Here is an 18,327-nt window from a genome sequence, read left to right as displayed (position 1 = left end):
TGGCTCAGTGGCCGCTGGTCCAGATCACTTCTGCACTCTGCCCAAGTCTCCATTAGCTTTCACCTACACCTTGTGGGCCCACAGTCTAGCCCCAGGTCGGTAAACACCCCCTCTCAAGGCCATTTTTTCTGCCTCACCATAGCCACTAAGATACCAATGCCACTAAGACACCAATGCACCTCCCTCCAGGGCTAACTCTCCACAGCAGGACCTGACCCAGAGGAATAAGTGCCCCTCAGGATACAAGGTGAGAGAACCAAGTCTCAAAAGTTGTCTTCTGATCTCCACACATGCACAGTGGCAAGCCCATATTCTCACACACATACAGTAATAAATAATAATTTTTAAAGTCACTTTATTATTTTTTTTAATTTGGGGAGGGGGCAGATGATGGCATGTGCCATGCACAGAAGTGGCGCTCAGAGGACAATTTGCAGAAATTATTCTCTCCTTCCACCATTTGGGTCTCAGTGATGAGATTCAGGTTGTCAGGCTTTGTGGCAGCTGCCTTTACCCACTGAACTATTTTGACAGCCCAAATAAAAACTTCTTATGGGCCAGGTATGGTGGTACACACCTATAATTCCAACATTCAGGAGGTGATAGCAGGAGAATTGAGAATTTAAGGTCATACTCAGCTACATAGTAAGCTCAAGGCCAACATAAGCTACATGAGACCCTGCCTCAAAAACAAACAAACAAACAACCCTGTCTAACTTTATTTAGTTCAGTATATTCCAAACCTGGTAGATCACTGACCCCTCTGAATGGCTCACCTGCTGGAACAATATCCTGCAGGACACCAGTTTGGGAAGCATGCTGAGGAAGTGAGTGAAGGAAGCTGTCTCCAGGGACAGCTTCTTGGGGAGGCCACAGAGTCTAGTGCTTGGAAGGGAGCAGGGGAGTCTGACACAAGGAGGGATGAGGGATGGGAGGAGACGTTGGACAGGTGAACATGAGAATCCCAGAGAGGGAGGACTAGAGCAGGCCAGAATGCTGGCACATGGAGAGAGAGGGGGCAATGGAGACCCTAGGAGCTCATACTTGGAGAGGTAGGACTTGGAAAGCAGAGATATGGCCAGGGGTGGGAGGCAACCTTCATTTACCAACATCCCCAACTCATGGCCAAACTCTTTCCCAATTGCAGAACAGAAGCAGTTATAAGCCATATGGCCTCATTGAAGACTGTTGTTTTCTGGGAAGACTGGCCTCTGAGGGCATGAAGATGTTCAGTCTCTATGTGCAGATTGTGTGATTATAAAACTGACAGCAGTTTTCTAGCGCCTCTGGGCTGAACTCTGAGCTGGTGCTGAAAAGAAAGCAGCAGGTTCAGTGGGAGGTCCAGGCTGCCTCTGCTAGCCACAAGTGGGCTGTGCAACTCTGGAAAAATTATTCTCTATTGCTGGTCCACCTTTCCTTGCCAGCTTCTTCAAGCCTTCACTTCCTTCTTCCCAGGCCACAGCAACTGCAGCCATCCTTATCCTGCCCCCAGTGCCAAAAGCGCTCAGGCACTTGGTTCTGCCACACTTCATGAATGGTGCTCCTAGATCCCCCATGGTCCACAGTCCAGGCCCTTACCTCTGGAAGACCTGATGGCAGCACTGGTATACTTCAAAGCTGCTGCTGCTGAGGGTTTGGTTCAGTAGAGACACACAGTCCACATCGGGCCCTCTCGGCACATACAGTATCCCTGTGGAGGGAAGCAACTGGTGGCTGAGCCCTGGGGTCAGTCTTGCATAGGGGCAGCTAGAATATCAGAGCTCAGAGTTCTGAGCCTTCTGGGCTGGTACTAACCTGCCACACAGGCATTGACCAGGGACACGAAAGCACCTGTGATCAATGCCCGGATCACAATCTTGGAGAAGTCACTCCTTCGCTGAGGGACCAGAGAGGCTGCAAAGGAGGCAAGAGAACTCAGGACCAAGAAAGCTACCTGCTCCTCTGCCCACTTCCTGCAGCTCTGGCACCTGCCCTCTTCCACTGTGTGGCTGGGGGGCAAATGTGGCCTTTCATTGTCCTTTGGCTTGGCTCAAAGCATAGTAATACCCACCACCACCACCATAGCAAGAGTGAAGGAAAAGAATCTGTGTTTGTTTGTTTGTTGGGCTTTTTCTTTCTTTTTTACGAGACAGGGTCTCACATAGACTAGTCGGGCCTTGAACTCTATATGTAGCCAAGAATGATAGACCTTAAAGTCCTGATCTTTGTGCCTCTATCTCCTGAGTGTTGGGATTTCAGACATGAGCCACCGTGCCCAGTTTATGTGGTATTGGAGTTCAAACACAGGGCCTCTCACACGCTAAGCAAGCACTCTACCCACTGAGCTAAACTACTCCTAGCCCCTTGGATTTGTGTGTATCTTTGTGTGTGTGTGTGTGTGTGTGTGAGAGAGAGAGGACAACCTGGAGTCAGGACTGGCCCAGGACGTATTTGTTTGTTTGCTTACTTGCTAGTTTGTTTTTTGGTCTTTTTGAGACAGGGTTTCCCTACAGTCCCAGCTGGTCTGGAACTCGCTGTGTAGACCAGGCTGGCCTTGAACTCACAGAGATCCATCTGCCTCTGCCTCCCAAGTGCTGGGATTAACGGCATGCACTACCATGCACTTGTTTTTTTGTTTGTTGTTTATTTGTTTGTTTTGTTTTTTGTGACAAGTTCTCATATAGCCCAGGCCAGCCTTGCAATCATGATTCTCCTATTTCAACCTCCTGTGTGCTAGGACTATATGTGTGCCACTATGCCCATCTAAGAAGGTAAATTTGGAGTCTGGCAAACCTAGGATTAAATACAAACCGAGCCACTTCCTGGCTAGTGAGTTGGGCCATCACTTCACTTCTCCAATACCCAGTCTCATTCTCTGTAAACCAGGCTTATTGCACCATGATGAAGGCTGCTGCCCATGTCCAAGCAGAGCCTTCCTCTCCCCTGCTGACCATGGAGGGGACACGGAAGGTGGAAGTGAGCCTGAGAACTCACATTTGGGAAGCAAATGGGGGAGCATAAAGGAAACAGGGTGAGGGTGTTCTTCATTTCCTTATGTCCCCCCTTACTCTGCTCACTGTCTCCATCCCCTCCACCCCAACTGTCCCTATGAGTCCTGGGTGTGGTGCTGTGGAGTCTCAGGACTCACTCAAGCCTCCCAGCATGATGCCGATGGAGCTGAAGTTGGCAAATCCGCAAAGTGCAAAGGTTGTCAGGATTTCTGCTCTGACCTGAAAATACAGATAACAAGGAGGGCTCCCCTCAGCTGGACGAAAGCACCCCATACCATAACCTAGGCTTCCTGACCTTAATTAACTCACTTCTATTTGGCCTTGGAGCCTTTCATGACCCTCCTTCGCCAGCTTCATATGCCACCTCAGCTCAGCTCACGCTTCACTACCTCAAGGACACAGTCTACTCTCGCTGTCTTTTAACCCTGTGTCCTAATTACCCAATTTTTGTGGTTTGCTTGCTTGTTTTTTTGTTTTTTTTTTAAAGAGACAGGTCTTAAGTAGCCCCAAGCCAGCCTCTAACTCACTATGTAACTAAGGATGGCTTTGAATTTATGATCCCCCTGCCTCCACTTCCTGAGTGCTGGGATTACAGACTTGTGCCACCACACCCAATTTATGTGGTGTTGGGATCCAACCCAGGGCTTCATACACACTAGGCAAACACTCTACCAAATGAGCTACATTCCCAGCCCCCAAACTTGTTTTTAAATACAGACTTCCAGGGCTGTTTTGCTTCTGGTGAAATAGATACCCAAGGACACAGCTGGTGGCAATTGCAGTGACCACGCTAGTTAGGAAAGCTGCTGCTGGCGCATGTGGTTCTACTGGCCCACATCTGGGGAAGCTCCTGAGGAAATGCCAGGAGGCAGGAAAAGTTCTACACACAGGAAAATTCTAAGACATTGGTTTCAGAGTAGAAAGATGGCTCAGAGGTTAAGAGCACTGGCTGCTCTTACAAAGGACCCAGGTTCAGTTCCCAGCACCCACATGGAGGCTAACAATCTGTACTCCAGTTCCAGGGGATTGGACGCCCTCTTCTGACCTCTACCAGCATCGCATGACACAGATTCATTTACGTATGTGCAGGCAATACACTCATACACATAAAATAAAAGTTTTAAAAAACTTAAAAAGACATTCGTTTCAGCATTGTCACATAGCCAAATAGCTCATTTGAACAACTCAACCATACAGAATTGATAAATATGTTAAGCTACATAAATATTAGTGAGAGAGATGGCTCTGAGGGTTAGCTCACTTGCTCCAAACTCAACGACCCGAGTTCATTCCCAGAACCCACATGGAAAGAAGTGACTCCTGCAAGTTCTTCAGAGAGAGAGAGAGAGAGAGAGAGAGAGAGAGAGAGAGAGAGAAATTTTTTAACTTAGTGATTGAGTGTGGTAGTCCATGCCATTAGTCCCAGTGCTCAGGAGATAGAAGCAGGTGGATCTCTGTGAGTTTGAGGCCCAGTCTATATAGCAAGTTCCAGACTAGCCAGGGATATATAGTGAAATCCTGCCTCAAAAAATTCTTTGCTGTTTTTTAAGATACATAAGTTTAAGATACATTATATGTAGCTTAATGGTAGTACTCTTGTCTAGCATGCACAAGGCTCTCAGTCCAATCTCTAGCACTAAAATTTTTAAAAAGATACATATATCATAATAATCAGAAGAAAAGCTATCCAAAACACAGCATGGATAACAGCTGTGTAAACTCTGTCTTTAAAAGAATAAAAGAAGTTGGTTGTAAACGCAGCACTTGAGAGGTAGAGGCAGAAAGATAAGGAGTTCAAAGCCATTCTCTGATGCGTCTTTGGTCAGCCTGAGCTACACGAGACTGTCTAAAACACCACCACCACAAAAAAAGAAGAAAATGGATAAAAGAGCAATAGCTGTAGATGATGCATATTTTTTTCATTCTCAATATTAGCTTATTACTTTATAATCTTTTTAAAAGACATTTTGTACAGTTCTATAATTTTGTTGTTGGGTATTTTTAGAATAAATGTCAACAGAAAAAGCTAGGCCTTAGACTGAGCAAGTATATCACTGGGGACTGTGGAGAAGGGGCTCCTAGCTCTTGAACTCTTTTCATTATTATTATTTTTGAGACAGAGTGTTACTGTGTAGTTCTGGCTCACCTGGAGCTAGCTGTGTAGACCAGGCTGATCTCTAACTCACAGAGATCCACCTGCCTCTGCTATCACTCACTCTTGTAGCTCATTGGACACTCAGTCGTTTCCTTCATTGTGTTCCAGACAGTCCCAGCAAGCCACCAAGGCAGCTGCCAGGGTCTGTCAGGAATGCTGCATCATCCCCCTACTGAAGGGAAGGGATGGGGGACACTCACTGAGATCCACTGTTTCTTGTCTCCAAGCCACTCCTCAGCCCCTGCCAGGCGGCGCTGCTTGTACTGAGAGAGTTCCTGATAGGCCACAAACTCATTCAGAAACAGTTTGATGCCCAGCAGCTCTGCCACCACCGGAGAGTCTTCCCAAGCCACGCCCATCAAGAAGGCCACAGGCCGCAGGATGTAGGAGCAGATAAGCTGAGAGTACAAGGTCAAGAGAAATGGCTAGGACCGAGAGTTCTGCTGGGTCTCCATCTATTCCCCGCCAAGACCATCCCCTCCACCACAGCCACACCTGAAAGCTGAGTCCCTGAATGTTCACCATGTCCCCCAGCCAGGAGAGAGCAGCGTTGATGAAGGCTAGCACAGCCAGGAAGGCAATCAGATTGGCAGCAATGTTGGCAACAACCCTCACAGAGATGGCAGCTCCAGCGCTGGCTGCTTCCACGAGGTTCTGAGCATCCCTGCCGTTGGGATCAACAAGTGTTATTACTGGCCTGACCCCACAAGCAACAAGGTCCCCACCCTATAGGTTCAAAGAAGAACCTTGGACAAGGACTGCTTCAGAATCAGAGGATTCCTGTTTTCCTGCTGAGACAGAGAAAGGTAGAAGAGAGAGGGAGGGAGAGAAGGAGCAGGAGAGGGAGAAGGGGTAGAGAGGAAGACAGAGAGGAGAGAGGAGAGAGACAGAGACAGAGATAGAGACAGACACGGGAGAGGAAGAGGGAGAAGGGAGCTGTGATCAAAGAACCAAGAGAACACCCAGGTTTCTAGGCTACATTGCAAGGTAGGAGTCCTCAGCTAATTGTGGCTCCAGCCACTTGAAAGCAGGCTGGTTCCAACTGAGTTGTCTTGTAAATGCAAGATACACCCAGATTTTGAGGATTTGGGGTGAGGAGGAAAATAAATTTATTTTATTTATTTATTTGGTTTTGAGATGGGGTCTCCCTGCAGCTCCAGGTAGCCTGGAACTTGGTATGTAGACCAGGCTGTCCTTGGTCTCTCAGAGATTAACCTGCCTTTGCCTTCCCAGCGCTGGGATTAAAGGAGGCATGAGTCCTCATCCCAGCCAGAAGAAAATATCTTATTAGTCATTTTTATTGATCACATCATGAATTAAAATGTTTTTAAACATCTTATTAGTCTTTTTTTTTTTTTTTTTTTTTTGGTCTTTTGAGACAGGGTCTCCCTGTAGCCCCAGCTGTCCTGGAACTCACTATGTAGACCAGGCTGGCCTTGAATTCACAGAGATCCGCCTGCCTCTGCCTCCCGAGTGCTGGGACTAAAGGCGTGAGCCATCACGCCCGGCTTTATTAGTCATTTTTATATCACATGCATTAAAATGTTTTTGATATATTGGGTTAAGTAAAATATTTTATTAACAGCATCTCTTTCAACTCTTTAAAAAAATTATTATTTTTTATTTTACGTGTATGCATGTATTGCCTACATGTAGGTAAGTGCACCCGTGTCATGCAATGCTGAGGCGGTCAGAAGAGGGCTTCAGATTCCCCTGGAACTGGAGTTAAGGATGGCTTGTAGCCGCCATGTGGGTGCTGGGAATCGAACCTAGGCCCTCTGGAAGAGCATTTAGTGCTCTTAACCACTAAGCCATCTCTCCAGCCCCTCTTTTTATTTTTTTTTAAAGTAAGCAGGTAAAAGTAGCTTGCTGCCAAGGTTAGTGACCTGAGTTTGATCCTTGGAACTCACATGGTGGAAGGAGAGAACCAAATCCTACAAATTGTCCTCTGACCTCTACAAGCACTGTGGTGTATATGTACCCACATACATACACACAAATAAATAAACAAGCTGGGTGCAGTGGTGCCCAGCTTTGATCCCAGCACTTGGGAGGCAGAGGCAGGTGGATCTCTGTGAGTTCAAGGCCAGCCTGGTCTATATAGTGAGTTCCAGGGCAGCTGGGGCTACAGAGAGACACTGTCTCAAAAAAAAAAAAAAAAAAGACAAATGAAATGTAATAAAAAGATGTTTATGGCTGGGTGTGGTGGTGCATGCCTTTAATCCCAGCACTCCAGAGGCAGAGGCAAGCTCTATGAGTTCAAGGCCAGCCTGGTCTACATAGTTCCAGACCATCTGCAGGTACAGGGAGACCCTGTCTCAAAAAGACAAAAAAAAAAAAAAAAGAGGTTTAATAGAAAATATAAAATAAAGGCTGAGGATGGAGCTCAGCTGGTAGAGTGCTTGCCTAGCATGTGAAAGCCCTGGGTTTGATACCCAGCACCACATGTATTGGGTATGGTAGCACATGTCTGTAATCCTAGCACTCAGGGAGGAGAGGCAAGAGAATCAGAAGGTCCAGTACATAGTCAGTTTAAGACCAGCCTGGGATACAGGAGACCTTGTCTCAAAATAAAGAGAAGGGAAGTCGGAGGAGGGGAGGCAAGGGAAGGAGAGGAGAGTAAAATGATAAATGTGGTTCACTGTCTATTTCCACAGGATAGAGCTGCTCCATAGCCTCAAGTGGTCTGAGGCTGGGGTTAACCACTCTGTCCCCAAGCACACTGGCCCAAAGTGGTGCCTTCTCAATATTTGAGTGTGGGGAGTGTTAAGACAGGGCCTCATGTAGCCCAAGCTGGCCTAGAATTTATTCTGTCATCATGACCTTGAATTACTAATCTTTTCCCTCCACCGCTCAAGTGCTGGGATTACAGGTGCATGACACCACACTCAGCGTCTTTTCAAGATTTTTAAAAAAATTTTTATTTTTATTTTATGTGTATGCTTGTATTGCCTGCATGTAGGTAAGTGCAATGCCCAGGGGAAGACAGAAGAGGCTGTCAGATCCACTGCAACTGGAGTTATAGACAGTTGTTAGCTGCCACGTGGATGCTAGGATTCAACCCGGGTTTTCTGCAAGAACAGTCAGTGTTCTTAACCACTGAACTGTCTCTCCAGCCCCTCTTTTCAACATTTTTAAAGAACTGGATGTTAACAGTGGATTAAGACCATGACAAAGGCCTCTTAGGAGGCTGGCATTCCCCATGTCAATGTGAGGCTGCCACCTGATGGTCAGAGCTTTGGCATGCAGAGAAGGTGGCTGGGAGCAACATAGACCCACACTAGGTCACACCCCTAAGACCTGAACCACTCCTGAACCTTGATCTGACCTTTGTTTCTAACTCCTAAGAAATGGGACACTAGCCAGGTGTGGTAGCACACACCTTTAATCCCAGCACTTGGGAGGCAGAGGCAGGCACGTCTCTGTGAGCTACGCCAGCCGGGTCTACAGAGTGAGTTCCAGTCCAGCTGGGGCTATAGGGAGACCCTGTCTCAAAAAGACAAAAAAAAGAAAAAGAAAAAGAAATAGGACACTATGATGTAAAAACTGGAGTCAGTGTTTGTTGTTGGTTTTTTACTTTTTGTTGAGACAGGTCTCACTATAGAGCCCAGGCTGGCCTGGAACTTGCTAGTAGCCAGGCTGGCCTTGAACTCTCCATCTTCCAGCATTAGCCACCTCAGCAAGAGTCTGTGTTTTTGCATGTGAATCTACATCTAAGCTCTGTAGAGCAGTGGAAGACAGCCGTGAGTACTTCCCTCCACCTCTCTCTTACCCGGCACTGCTTTTCTTTCCCAGGGCTCTCCTGCTGCACTTACCCATAGGTCAGCTTCACTCCTTCTTCACTCCGGAACTTGGACTCTTCCACCTCTGGGTAGACCAGCTTGGAGAGGGCCAAAGCACAGGGGGCTGCCATTACCGAGGCAGCAATTAAGGAGGCAGCATCAATCTGCAAGAATAACAGGGAAGGTGGGCTGGGGATGTTGGCAGTTAGTAGACTGCTTACTTGGCATGAAGTCCTGGGCTTGATTCCCCAGAACCACATAAACCAGGTATGGTGGCACATGCCTGTAATCCCAGCATTTAGGAATTGGAGGCAGGAAGATCAAAAATTCAAGGTCATCCTCAGTGACATAGTGAGTTGAAGGCCAGCCTGGAATCCTGGGTTACGTGAGACTCCATCTCAGAAATTTTAAAATTAAAAAAATAAATAAATAAATAAACGGAGGTTATAGGGAGACAGGTAGTGGAAATGTAGTGCACAGGGACACATTCTTCAGCCCACTAGTATCTTCATTGAATTACAGCTGACATGATCATTAATAATACTGTTTATGTATACAGGATCATGGGCTAATGTATAAATCAGACATCCTCCCAGTACTTCTGCCAGGGCTCAGGCAATGGCTCAGCAGGGAAAGGAGCTTGTCACCAAGTCTGCTGACCTGAGTTTGATCCTCAGAACCCACATGCATGTGTATCTACACTCATACAACACTCATACAAATACATGCTCACAAATAAAATTCATTAAAAAAAAAGTGATCACTGCTTTTTAAAAAAATTTTATTATTTTTTATTTTATGTGTATGCATGTATTGCCTGCATGTAGGTAAGTGCACCCGTGTCCTGCAATGCCCACGGAAGTCAGAAGAGGCTGTAGGATGCCCTGGGACTGGAGTTACAGACAGTTGTTAGCTGCCATGTGGGTGCTGGGATTCGAACCTGGGTCTTCTGCAAGAACAACCAGTGTTCTTAACCACTGAGCCATATCTCTAGCCCCCACCACTTCTTTTAAAAAAAAAAAAAACACTTCTGGGGCTGTAGAGATAGCTCAATGGGTAAGAGCACTGACTGGTCTTGCAGAGAACCTGGGTTCAATTCCCAGCAATCACATGGCAGCTAACTACCATCCATAACTCCAGTTTCAGGGAATATGACGCCCTCTTCTGACTTCCATGAGCATTGTATGACATGGGTGCACCTACCTACATGGAGGCAATACACTCACACACACAAAAATAAAAATAATTTTAGCCAGGCATGGTGGTTCACGCCTTTAATTAATCCCAGCACTTGGGTGGCAGAGGCAGGCAGATCTCTGTGAGTTTGAAGCCAGCCTGGTCTACATAGTGAGTTCTAGGCCAGCTGGGGCTACAGGGAGATGCTGTCTCAAAAAGACAAAAAAAAAAAAGGTGGGGGAGAGCAAGTATTGCTACCCCATTTACACATAAAATAAAAAATAAATAAAATTTAAAAAAAAAAGGAAATTGAGTCCCCAAAGGACTAACTATGACTTGTCCAGAATAAAGGAAGAAGAGCAACTAAAACCCACTGTTAATTTGACACAAACTAAAGACACCCAAGAGGGAACTTCAGTTGAGGAATTTTTTCCATGGGCATATGTATAGGGCATCTTCTTGATTGCTAATTGATGTAGGAGGGTGTGGCCCACTGTGGATGGTATCATCCTAGGCAGGTGGGCCTCGGTTGTACAGGAAAGCTAGTTGAGCAAGCCAGAAGCAGCAATAAGCAGTGTTTTCAGTGGTCTCAGCTTCAGTTCCCGCCTCCAGGTTCCTACCTTGAGTTCCTGCCCTGTCTTTCCTGATGATGGACTGTAACCTGTAAGCTAAAATGAACCCTTTTCTCTCCAAGTTGGTTTTGGTAAGTATTCTGTCACAGCAACAGAAAGCAAATTAGGACAGCCACCATGACCTTTGGTTCTTCCTTCTCCTCTAGGCTAGCTCTCTTTCCCCACTGGCTAAGAGGTTTGTGACAAAGCTCCAGAACCTGAGAGTTGGGATGGAGGAAAGAGGTTGGTCAGTCCAGCCTCATTGTGTCTTATGTACTTACTAGTATAGGAGTGAATCCCAGTATTCCATTTTTGAATACTTACTGTGACAGGAAATTCCCCACTTCAAGTAGCCAGCCTGATATAAGAGACCCAGATTTTGTTTTTTGTTTTTGTTTTGTCTTTTTAATCAGTGCCAATTTTTTTTTTTTTTTTTTTTTGGTCTTTTTGAGACAGGGTCTCCCAGTAGCCCCAGCTGGCCTGGCCTGGAACTCGCTATGTAGACCAGGCTGACCTCAAACTCAGAGATCCGCCTGCCTCTGCCTCCCAAGTGCTAGGATTAAATGCATGCACCACTACGCCTGGCAGAGACCCAGTTTTGTTTTGTTTTTTATAAAGGAAGGAGCTGGAGAGATGGCTTCAGCAGCTAAGAGTGATTGCTGCTCTTTCAGAGGACCTGAGTTTACTTCCCAGTATCCACATCCGGCACTTACAACAGCTTGTAAATCCATCTCTAGAGGATCTGATACCTTCTTCTGGCCTCAGTGTATACACACACGAACACACACATTTTAAATAAAATCAATAAATCTCTATTTTGGGGGTTTGCTTTGTTTTTTTTTGTTTTTGAGTTGGGATTTCATTATGTTGTCCAAACCTGTTATGTAGACCAGGCTGGCCTCAAACTCACAGAGATCTACCTGCCTCTGCCTCCTGAGTGCTAAGACTAAAGGCATTCACCACCACACCTAGCTTTATCTGTTTTTTAAAAAAGGGAAAAAAGGAGGGAGGTAAGTTTAAGACATGTGCTCAGGCTAATGAAAGCAAAGGGCAGACATCCCTGGGGGGTGCCTCCTCATCCTCTCAGGGAACAACAAAAAAGTGCTGAGGAGGAAGCAGCCCTAAGGATGCTCAGGCTCTGAAATCCTCTTTCTTTTACTAAACCCCGGTTGTTTCCTTTCTGTCAGAAGCAGAAACCACTTAGGATTCAAAATGAAGTACCCTTCAAAAAGACTTCTGTGTTGAAGGCTTGGTCCCAGTTGGTGGTGCTATTGAGAGACTGACTCGCCCTCACTGGCGGGGGTGGGGGGGCACTGACTTCATCAGTAGGTTAATCTCTTGGTGAGTTCACACTGAATGTGTTAGATTAGAGAAAGTTTCCTCTACTTCCTGGTTAGAGGAAGTAGGTCACTGGGGACGTATCTTTAAGGGTGCACCTTGTGCCCAAACTTCTTCTTTGTCTCTCTGCTTCTCCGAAGCCATGAGATGGACAGAGCACTCTCTCCCCCGCCCTCTCTGCCATGATGGAGCCACGTGACTGTGGTTTGAAGCCCCTGAAGCCATGAACCAAAAGAAATCTTTCCTCATTTTATTGCAGGCCCAGGACCCTGATTCTTCTTGGATAGAGGCTAGCTCAGGGTGGGTCCTCTTCAGGACTTCAGAATTTTACTTGCTTCCTTCCTGGCTGCCCAGCTCCAACATGGACAGTGCCACACCCGGAATCTTGGGTTTTTCTGTCCACCATCCCTGCCTCTTTCTCTAGTTTGGAGATTGCACTCAGTTTGTAAACTTGCATCTCAATGGGAACACATATTCTGGGACCACTGTGGCCACAGCCTCAAATGCCACAGTGGCCATTTCCTGGTGTCCATGGAAAGGTTTAGTCCTACACAGGATGGCAGCCTGGTGGCTGGGTCTGTTCATACTGTGCTTCCCACTGCCAGCAGTATACTTTGTGACTGTGACCTCCCCAGCCTTGCCTCCAGTGGCCTGGTCACGAATGACTTCCATCCCAGCCTCCCAGACCTTTTTCTATCCCACAGGCGTATTATGTGGAAAGAAACAGAGGACAAGAGTATTCTATCATAATTTTCAAAGAAGTGCTTAGTGAGAACAGAAATAAATGATCCAAACTGTGGGACAGGTTTCTGATCTTAACATGTCGGAACAACCACCTTGTTAGCACTGTGCTGTGGTTTCCCCTTCCACTGTGGGTTCTGGGGATTGAACTTGGGTTGTCAGGCTTTTGTGGCAAGCACTTTTATTTGCAGAACCATTGGGTTTTAATGAACCCAATATATCCCCCCAAATTTTCTTTCCACCCATGCAATCTGTATAAACTTATTTATAAAATATTTCAGCATGGAAAACACCATGCTAAGTAGGTTTCTGTCCATTTTACAAATGTGGAACTAAGCAGTGGGCTCACTTGCTCACTTGGCTCACTCTGGATCTTGCAGAACCTGTCCTTGGGGCTCCCACTTGGGTACAATTCAACAAGAAACATGAGAGGTCAACTCCTGACTGTCACCTTGAGCAGCCTGGGTTCAGCAATGAGCCTGAGTCATGAGATGGGTTTGTATGGATTTGCAGGAAGAGTTGATATCTGTTCTAGAGCTTTTGAAAGCAACAGTGAAGTTGGAGGGGTGTGTGTGTGTGTGTGTGTGTGTGTGTGTGTGTGTATGTATAGGTCACAATGGGATGATGACACGTGGGGCTATGTGACAAGAGAGAAGACCTGGGCCTGCATTGTCTAATACAAATGTAATGGGGATCACATCCTAGCTTGACATTTGTCACGTTGTTTGTGGCCACCAGTGGGGCAGCCATGGGACTTGAATGGATTATATGGAACTGAAAAAAGACCAGGGGACTCATGAGTATGAGGCAATAAAAGTCAAGAAACCACATGAGTTCCCTGGTCTTTTTCTCAGTTTGGTGATAATCCATTCAGGTCCCATGGCTGCCGCACTGGAGGCCACAGTTGTTTTTGTTTTGTTTTAAGTGTAGCTGTGCATGAGTATTACAAGGTGTGGGTCTCCACACATAAAAACACCAATGCATTTATTGTGGCTAGTAGCCACATTTTAAAAAGTACCAAAAAAGTCAGGACTGGTGGTGCAAATCTGTAATGTCAACTACTTAAGAGGCTGAGTTAGGAGGGTCACTAGTTCAAGGCCAGACTAAGGAATTTAGTGAGACATTGCCTCAAAATGAAAAATAAAGAAATACAAAAACCAAGGTTGAGAATGTAGTTCAATGATACAGAGCTGTATCGCCTGTGAGTGAAGCTGAGCACTGCAAAAAGAAGAAAGGTGGAAGAAAGATGGTCTCATTGTGTTTTAATGAACCCAATACAGCCCCGAGATTTTTCCACCCATGTAATCCAGTATAAACCTATTTATAAAATATCTTTTTTTTCCTGTGCAAAGTCTCCCAGTACATCTTATCAGACTGGCCACATTTCAAGTGCTCAGTAGCTCATGGTTACTATGTTGGACAGGGAGGACTTAGAACTATCCAGATATCAGCAATAGGAAGGTGTGGGCCAAAGCGTTAGAAGTTGAGCCACAAAGAGAAAGGTCTCAAGAATTTGTGAACTTCAGGGGAGAGGAGGCAGTGAGAAATGACTCAGCAGGTAAAAGGACTTGTCAGGAAAGCCTAACAACCTGAGTTCAATCCTCAGAACCCACAGTGGAAGGAGAAAACAGCTCCCAAAAGTTGTCCATACACATACTTGTGGCATGTACAATAATAATACTTTTTTTAAAGCTGTGAACTGAGGATGGAGCTCGATGGCAGAATGCTTGTTTGGCATATGTGAGGTCCTGGGTTTGATGCCCACCACTAAAACATAAACAAGCAAACAAATCTGGGCGCCTATCTGGAACAGAGTTGGAGAGGCTGGGGAAAAGGGTAGGGAAGCTGGGCAATGGCAGCTGATGGCCAGGTGGGGGCAGAAGAGAGCTTCTTGGGAGCCAGAGAGTCCTATGCAGGGACCAAAGAAGGAAAGATCTGTTAGGTGCTTTCCCCAGGAGCTGCTATGATTGCTGCCTGAGGTTCCAAATCAGAGCTCTAGAAGGGGCGCTGAGGCTGGGAGGCCATACTGCCTGGACTGGGCCTGGACTCATGACTAAGAAAGAGATGGAAGGGGCTGAATTGTAAACCAGATGGAATAAAAGGATAAAGCTCTTCCAGAACAGATGGTCCCCAACTTAACAATGGCTCAAATGAACAATTTTCCACATTAAAATGTGTTGTGCTCCCAGGGCTCAGGAGGCAGTGAGTCTCACTATGTTGCCCAGGCTTGTCTCAAACTTATAGGCTTAAAGGATCCTCCTACTTCAGCCTCCAGAGCAGCTTACTAGGCTTGGAAACGATGAGAGAGCATTTTTGTTTTTCAGTTTGTTTTGAGACAGGGTCTCCAGTAGTCTCTGTAACTGGCCTTGAACTCCTGATCCTCCCACCTCTACCTCCCAAATAATGAAATTATAGTTGTATACTGCCACACTCAGTTTAGGTTTAAAAACCTTATTCATGGGCTGGAGAAATGGCTCAGCAGTTAAGAACATTGGCTGTTCTTGCAAAAGCCCCAGATTCGAATCCCAACACCCACATGGCTGCTAACAACTGTCCGTAACTCCAGTTCCAGGGGATCCCACAGTCTCTTCTGTCCTCTGTGGGCATTGCATGACACGGGTGCCTTTACCTACAGGCAGGCAATACACACATACACATAAAATAAAAATAATAAATATCTTTTTTTTTTGGTTTTTTTGAGACAGGGTCTGCCTGTAGCCCCAGTTATCCTGGATTCACTATGGAGACCAGGCTGACCTCAAACTCACAGAAATCTGCCTGCCTCTGCCTCCCAAGTGCTGGAATTAAAGGCATGCACCACCACACCCAGAAAATAAAATATTTTTTTAAAAAAATAGTATTTGATGCATATTTTTTAAAAAACACAGCTTATTCGTGGGGCTGGGACATAACTCAGTTGGTAGAGTGCTTGCCTAGCATGCTTGAGGCCCTGAGTTCAAACCATAGCATTATATAAACTGAGTGTGGTGGCTCATGTCTGTAATCCTAGCCTTGGGGAGGTTGAAGCAGGAGGGTCATAGCTAGCTGGAAGCTGGCCTAGGTTATACAGGGAAACCCTGTCTCAAAAACACCAAAACAGGTGCTGGAGAGATGGCTCAGTGGTTAAGAGCGCTGACTGCTCTTGCAGAGGACCCGGGTTCAATTCTCAGCACCCACATGGAAGCTATGAACCATCCTTAACTCCAGTTCCAGGGGAATCCGGAGCCCTCTTCTGACCTCCACGGCATTGCACGACACGGGTGTGCTCACATACATGCAGGCAGTATACTCATATACATATAATAAAATATTTTTAAAAAACATCAAAGCAAAAAACAAAAACATTTACTTACATAACTAGGGATATCTTTGCTAATTAAAGAGAAAAAATTTTTTTGAAGCTTTGTATGTGAAAGCACAAATAGGTACACAGTATTTCATAAAGCATTATTACCAGGCACTCTATCAGGGACACATTAAAAATTCCTCTCTGCAAGCCAGGCATGGTGGCACATGCCTTTAATCCCAGCACTTCGGAGGCAGAGGCAGGTTGGATCTCTGTGAGTTCAAGGCCAGCCTGGTCTACATAGTGAGTTCCAGGGCAGTTAACTGGGGCTACAGGGAGACCCTGTCTCAAAAAGGCCAAAAAAAGAAAAAAAGAAAAAGAAAAAGAAAAATCCTTTCGGCACATGCAATAGCCTGAATTAAGAGCCCAGTTTGTATCTCTAAAATTGGACCTCTGAAAGTGTTATGTTGCATAGTAATGATTTAGGACCTAAGAGAGTACCTAAGTCCACAGTATTTGTGTGTGTGTGTGTGTGTGTGTGAGAGAGAGAGAGAGAGAGAGAGAGAGAGAGAGAGAGAGAGAGAGTTTGTAGAGAGTTATAGGACAGATCCTAAGGGACAGCTTAGATGTGGGACTATGAAGAAGTGGGCATGCATTTTGGAGTCAGATAGCTCTGGGCTCGGATCTTTAGACATTAATTTGTTCTCCAAGCCTCAATTTGCTTATCTATAAAATGGTGATATTAAAACACCCCAAAAAATTGCCTGATACATAGTAAGTGCTTAGTAAAGGGAGTTCTGGGATCTGCCCCAGTGGCCATGTGAGAAGCCTGAGCAGGCTTGCCTTGCTCAAGCAAAGCTGGACTTCCAACAAGAGAGGGAACATCTGGTGGCTGCTGTGACCAGGAACATGTGGGTCTTCCACAAAGCTGGTTTCAAGGCCTTGGCATAGTCAAACAGAGGAAGCTTCTACCTACCCCAAAGGCGATGTAAGCACCCAGCAGGCTGCCAGCGATAGTGGCATAGCCTCCAGTCATGACAACATGAACTTCAGAGAGCGTCATATCTGCCAGGTAGGGCCGGATCAGCAGAGGAGCTTCAGTCTACAAACAAGACAAATAGACAGGTCAAGCTGCAGTGACTCCACTGGATCCTGGACTGGGAGAGGTGGTCACAAGGGGGTGCTAGGGAATCCCAGGGAAAGTGATGGCAAGGGTGGGTTCCTGTTCAGCTGAGCCTCTCTGAACCTCATCTTCATCCAACCTCTATGGACAAACCGCCAAATCTCACTCCCAGTTTGATCCCTTGTTTTGAAGCCCACCCTGTTCAGGCACCCCAGTCACCTCCCCATCAGTGTTCATAACCTCTGAGACAGAATTGGTCATCTCATTTTCCCGTGGAGCAAACAGAGGCTTGAATAGGTTCCTAGAATCACCCCTGCTCAAGCCATGTGAGGGAAAGCGGATGTAGGTCCAGGCCTGAACTTCTGTTGAGGTCAGGCGGTACCAGTAAGAAAGGATGGGCACACGCTTTGGCTCATGTGGGGAAGTCTGGGCTACTCTTTATTCACCCAGTGCAGCTATGGGTCCTCTATGATTCTTGGCAATGTTCCATGGTATAGGGAGGTAGGGGTGTCATGGTTCATCTTAATTGTCAGTGTGACTGGATTTAGAATCACCATGGAAGTACACCTCTTGGCTTATTTGTGAGGGTGGGCCTTTCCAGAGGTGTAACTGAGGAAGGAAGACCCACCCTGAATGTGGGTAGTACCATCCCTTCCCAGACTGAATAGAAAGGAGAAAGTGAACGGATCATCATTCACCTCTCTACTATAGATGCAATATGACCAGCTGCCTCACACCACTGCTGCCATGCCCTTCCTGCCGTGAACTATATCCTTAAACTGTGAGCCAAAACAAGCTTTTCCTTCATTAAGTTGCTTTTGTCAGGAATTTCATTACAGAGACAGGAAAAGTAACTAATAGAGGGAATGAACAAAAGTTTATTTTCACAGCCAGGTGTGGTTTAATCCCAGCACTTGGGAGGCAGAGTCAGGCAGATCTCTGTGAGTTCAAGGCCAGCCTGGTCTACATAGCAAGTTCCAGGTCAGTTGGGGCTAGAGGGAGACCTTGTCTCAAAAAGATCAAAAAAATAAATAAATAAGAGAATTTATTTCCTGGGAGACCTTTCCAGACTGCCTGAGATTACCTGGATGTCTCCACATGGAGACAGAATGCTCTGACTCCATC

The 18,327-nt window shown here is 46.1% G+C and overlaps 1 protein-coding gene across 3 annotated transcripts in view; it reads right to left on the bottom strand.

The window, feature by feature from the left end:
• Window positions 1–338: 338 nt before the first annotated feature.
• Window positions 339–18,327, bottom strand: part of Slc28a1 (solute carrier family 28 member 1) — a 57,497-nt gene continuing 39,508 nt past the window's right edge. Inside the window, exons 11-18 of one of the 3 annotated variants that reach the window (XM_008828173.2) lie at window positions 17,056–17,181; window positions 8,961–9,091; window positions 5,641–5,809; window positions 5,346–5,543; window positions 3,128–3,209; window positions 1,795–1,893; window positions 1,579–1,690; window positions 339–1,309 (exon numbers count right to left, since the gene is read on the bottom strand). In XM_008828173.2, coding sequence (XP_008826395.1) covers window positions 1,237–1,309; window positions 1,579–1,690; window positions 1,795–1,893; window positions 3,128–3,209; window positions 5,346–5,543; window positions 5,641–5,809; window positions 8,961–9,091; window positions 17,056–17,181 — 990 coding nt within the window. In that variant the 3' untranslated portion in view covers window positions 339–1,236. The remainder of the gene's footprint in view (window positions 1,310–1,578; window positions 1,691–1,794; window positions 1,894–3,127; window positions 3,210–5,345; window positions 5,544–5,640; window positions 5,810–8,960; window positions 9,092–17,055; window positions 17,182–18,327) is intronic. The other 2 variants (XM_029561145.1, XM_029561146.1) reach the window with 2 other exon arrangements.

This window comes from Nannospalax galili, unplaced genomic scaffold (genome assembly GCF_000622305.1).
Source record: "Nannospalax galili isolate Female #2095 unplaced genomic scaffold, S.galili_v1.0 scaffold1533, whole genome shotgun sequence".
Taxonomy (NCBI): Eukaryota; Metazoa; Chordata; class Mammalia; order Rodentia; family Spalacidae; genus Nannospalax; species Nannospalax galili.
Note: the sequence above shows the minus strand (reverse complement) of the source record. Positions and strands in the feature narration are given on the sequence as shown.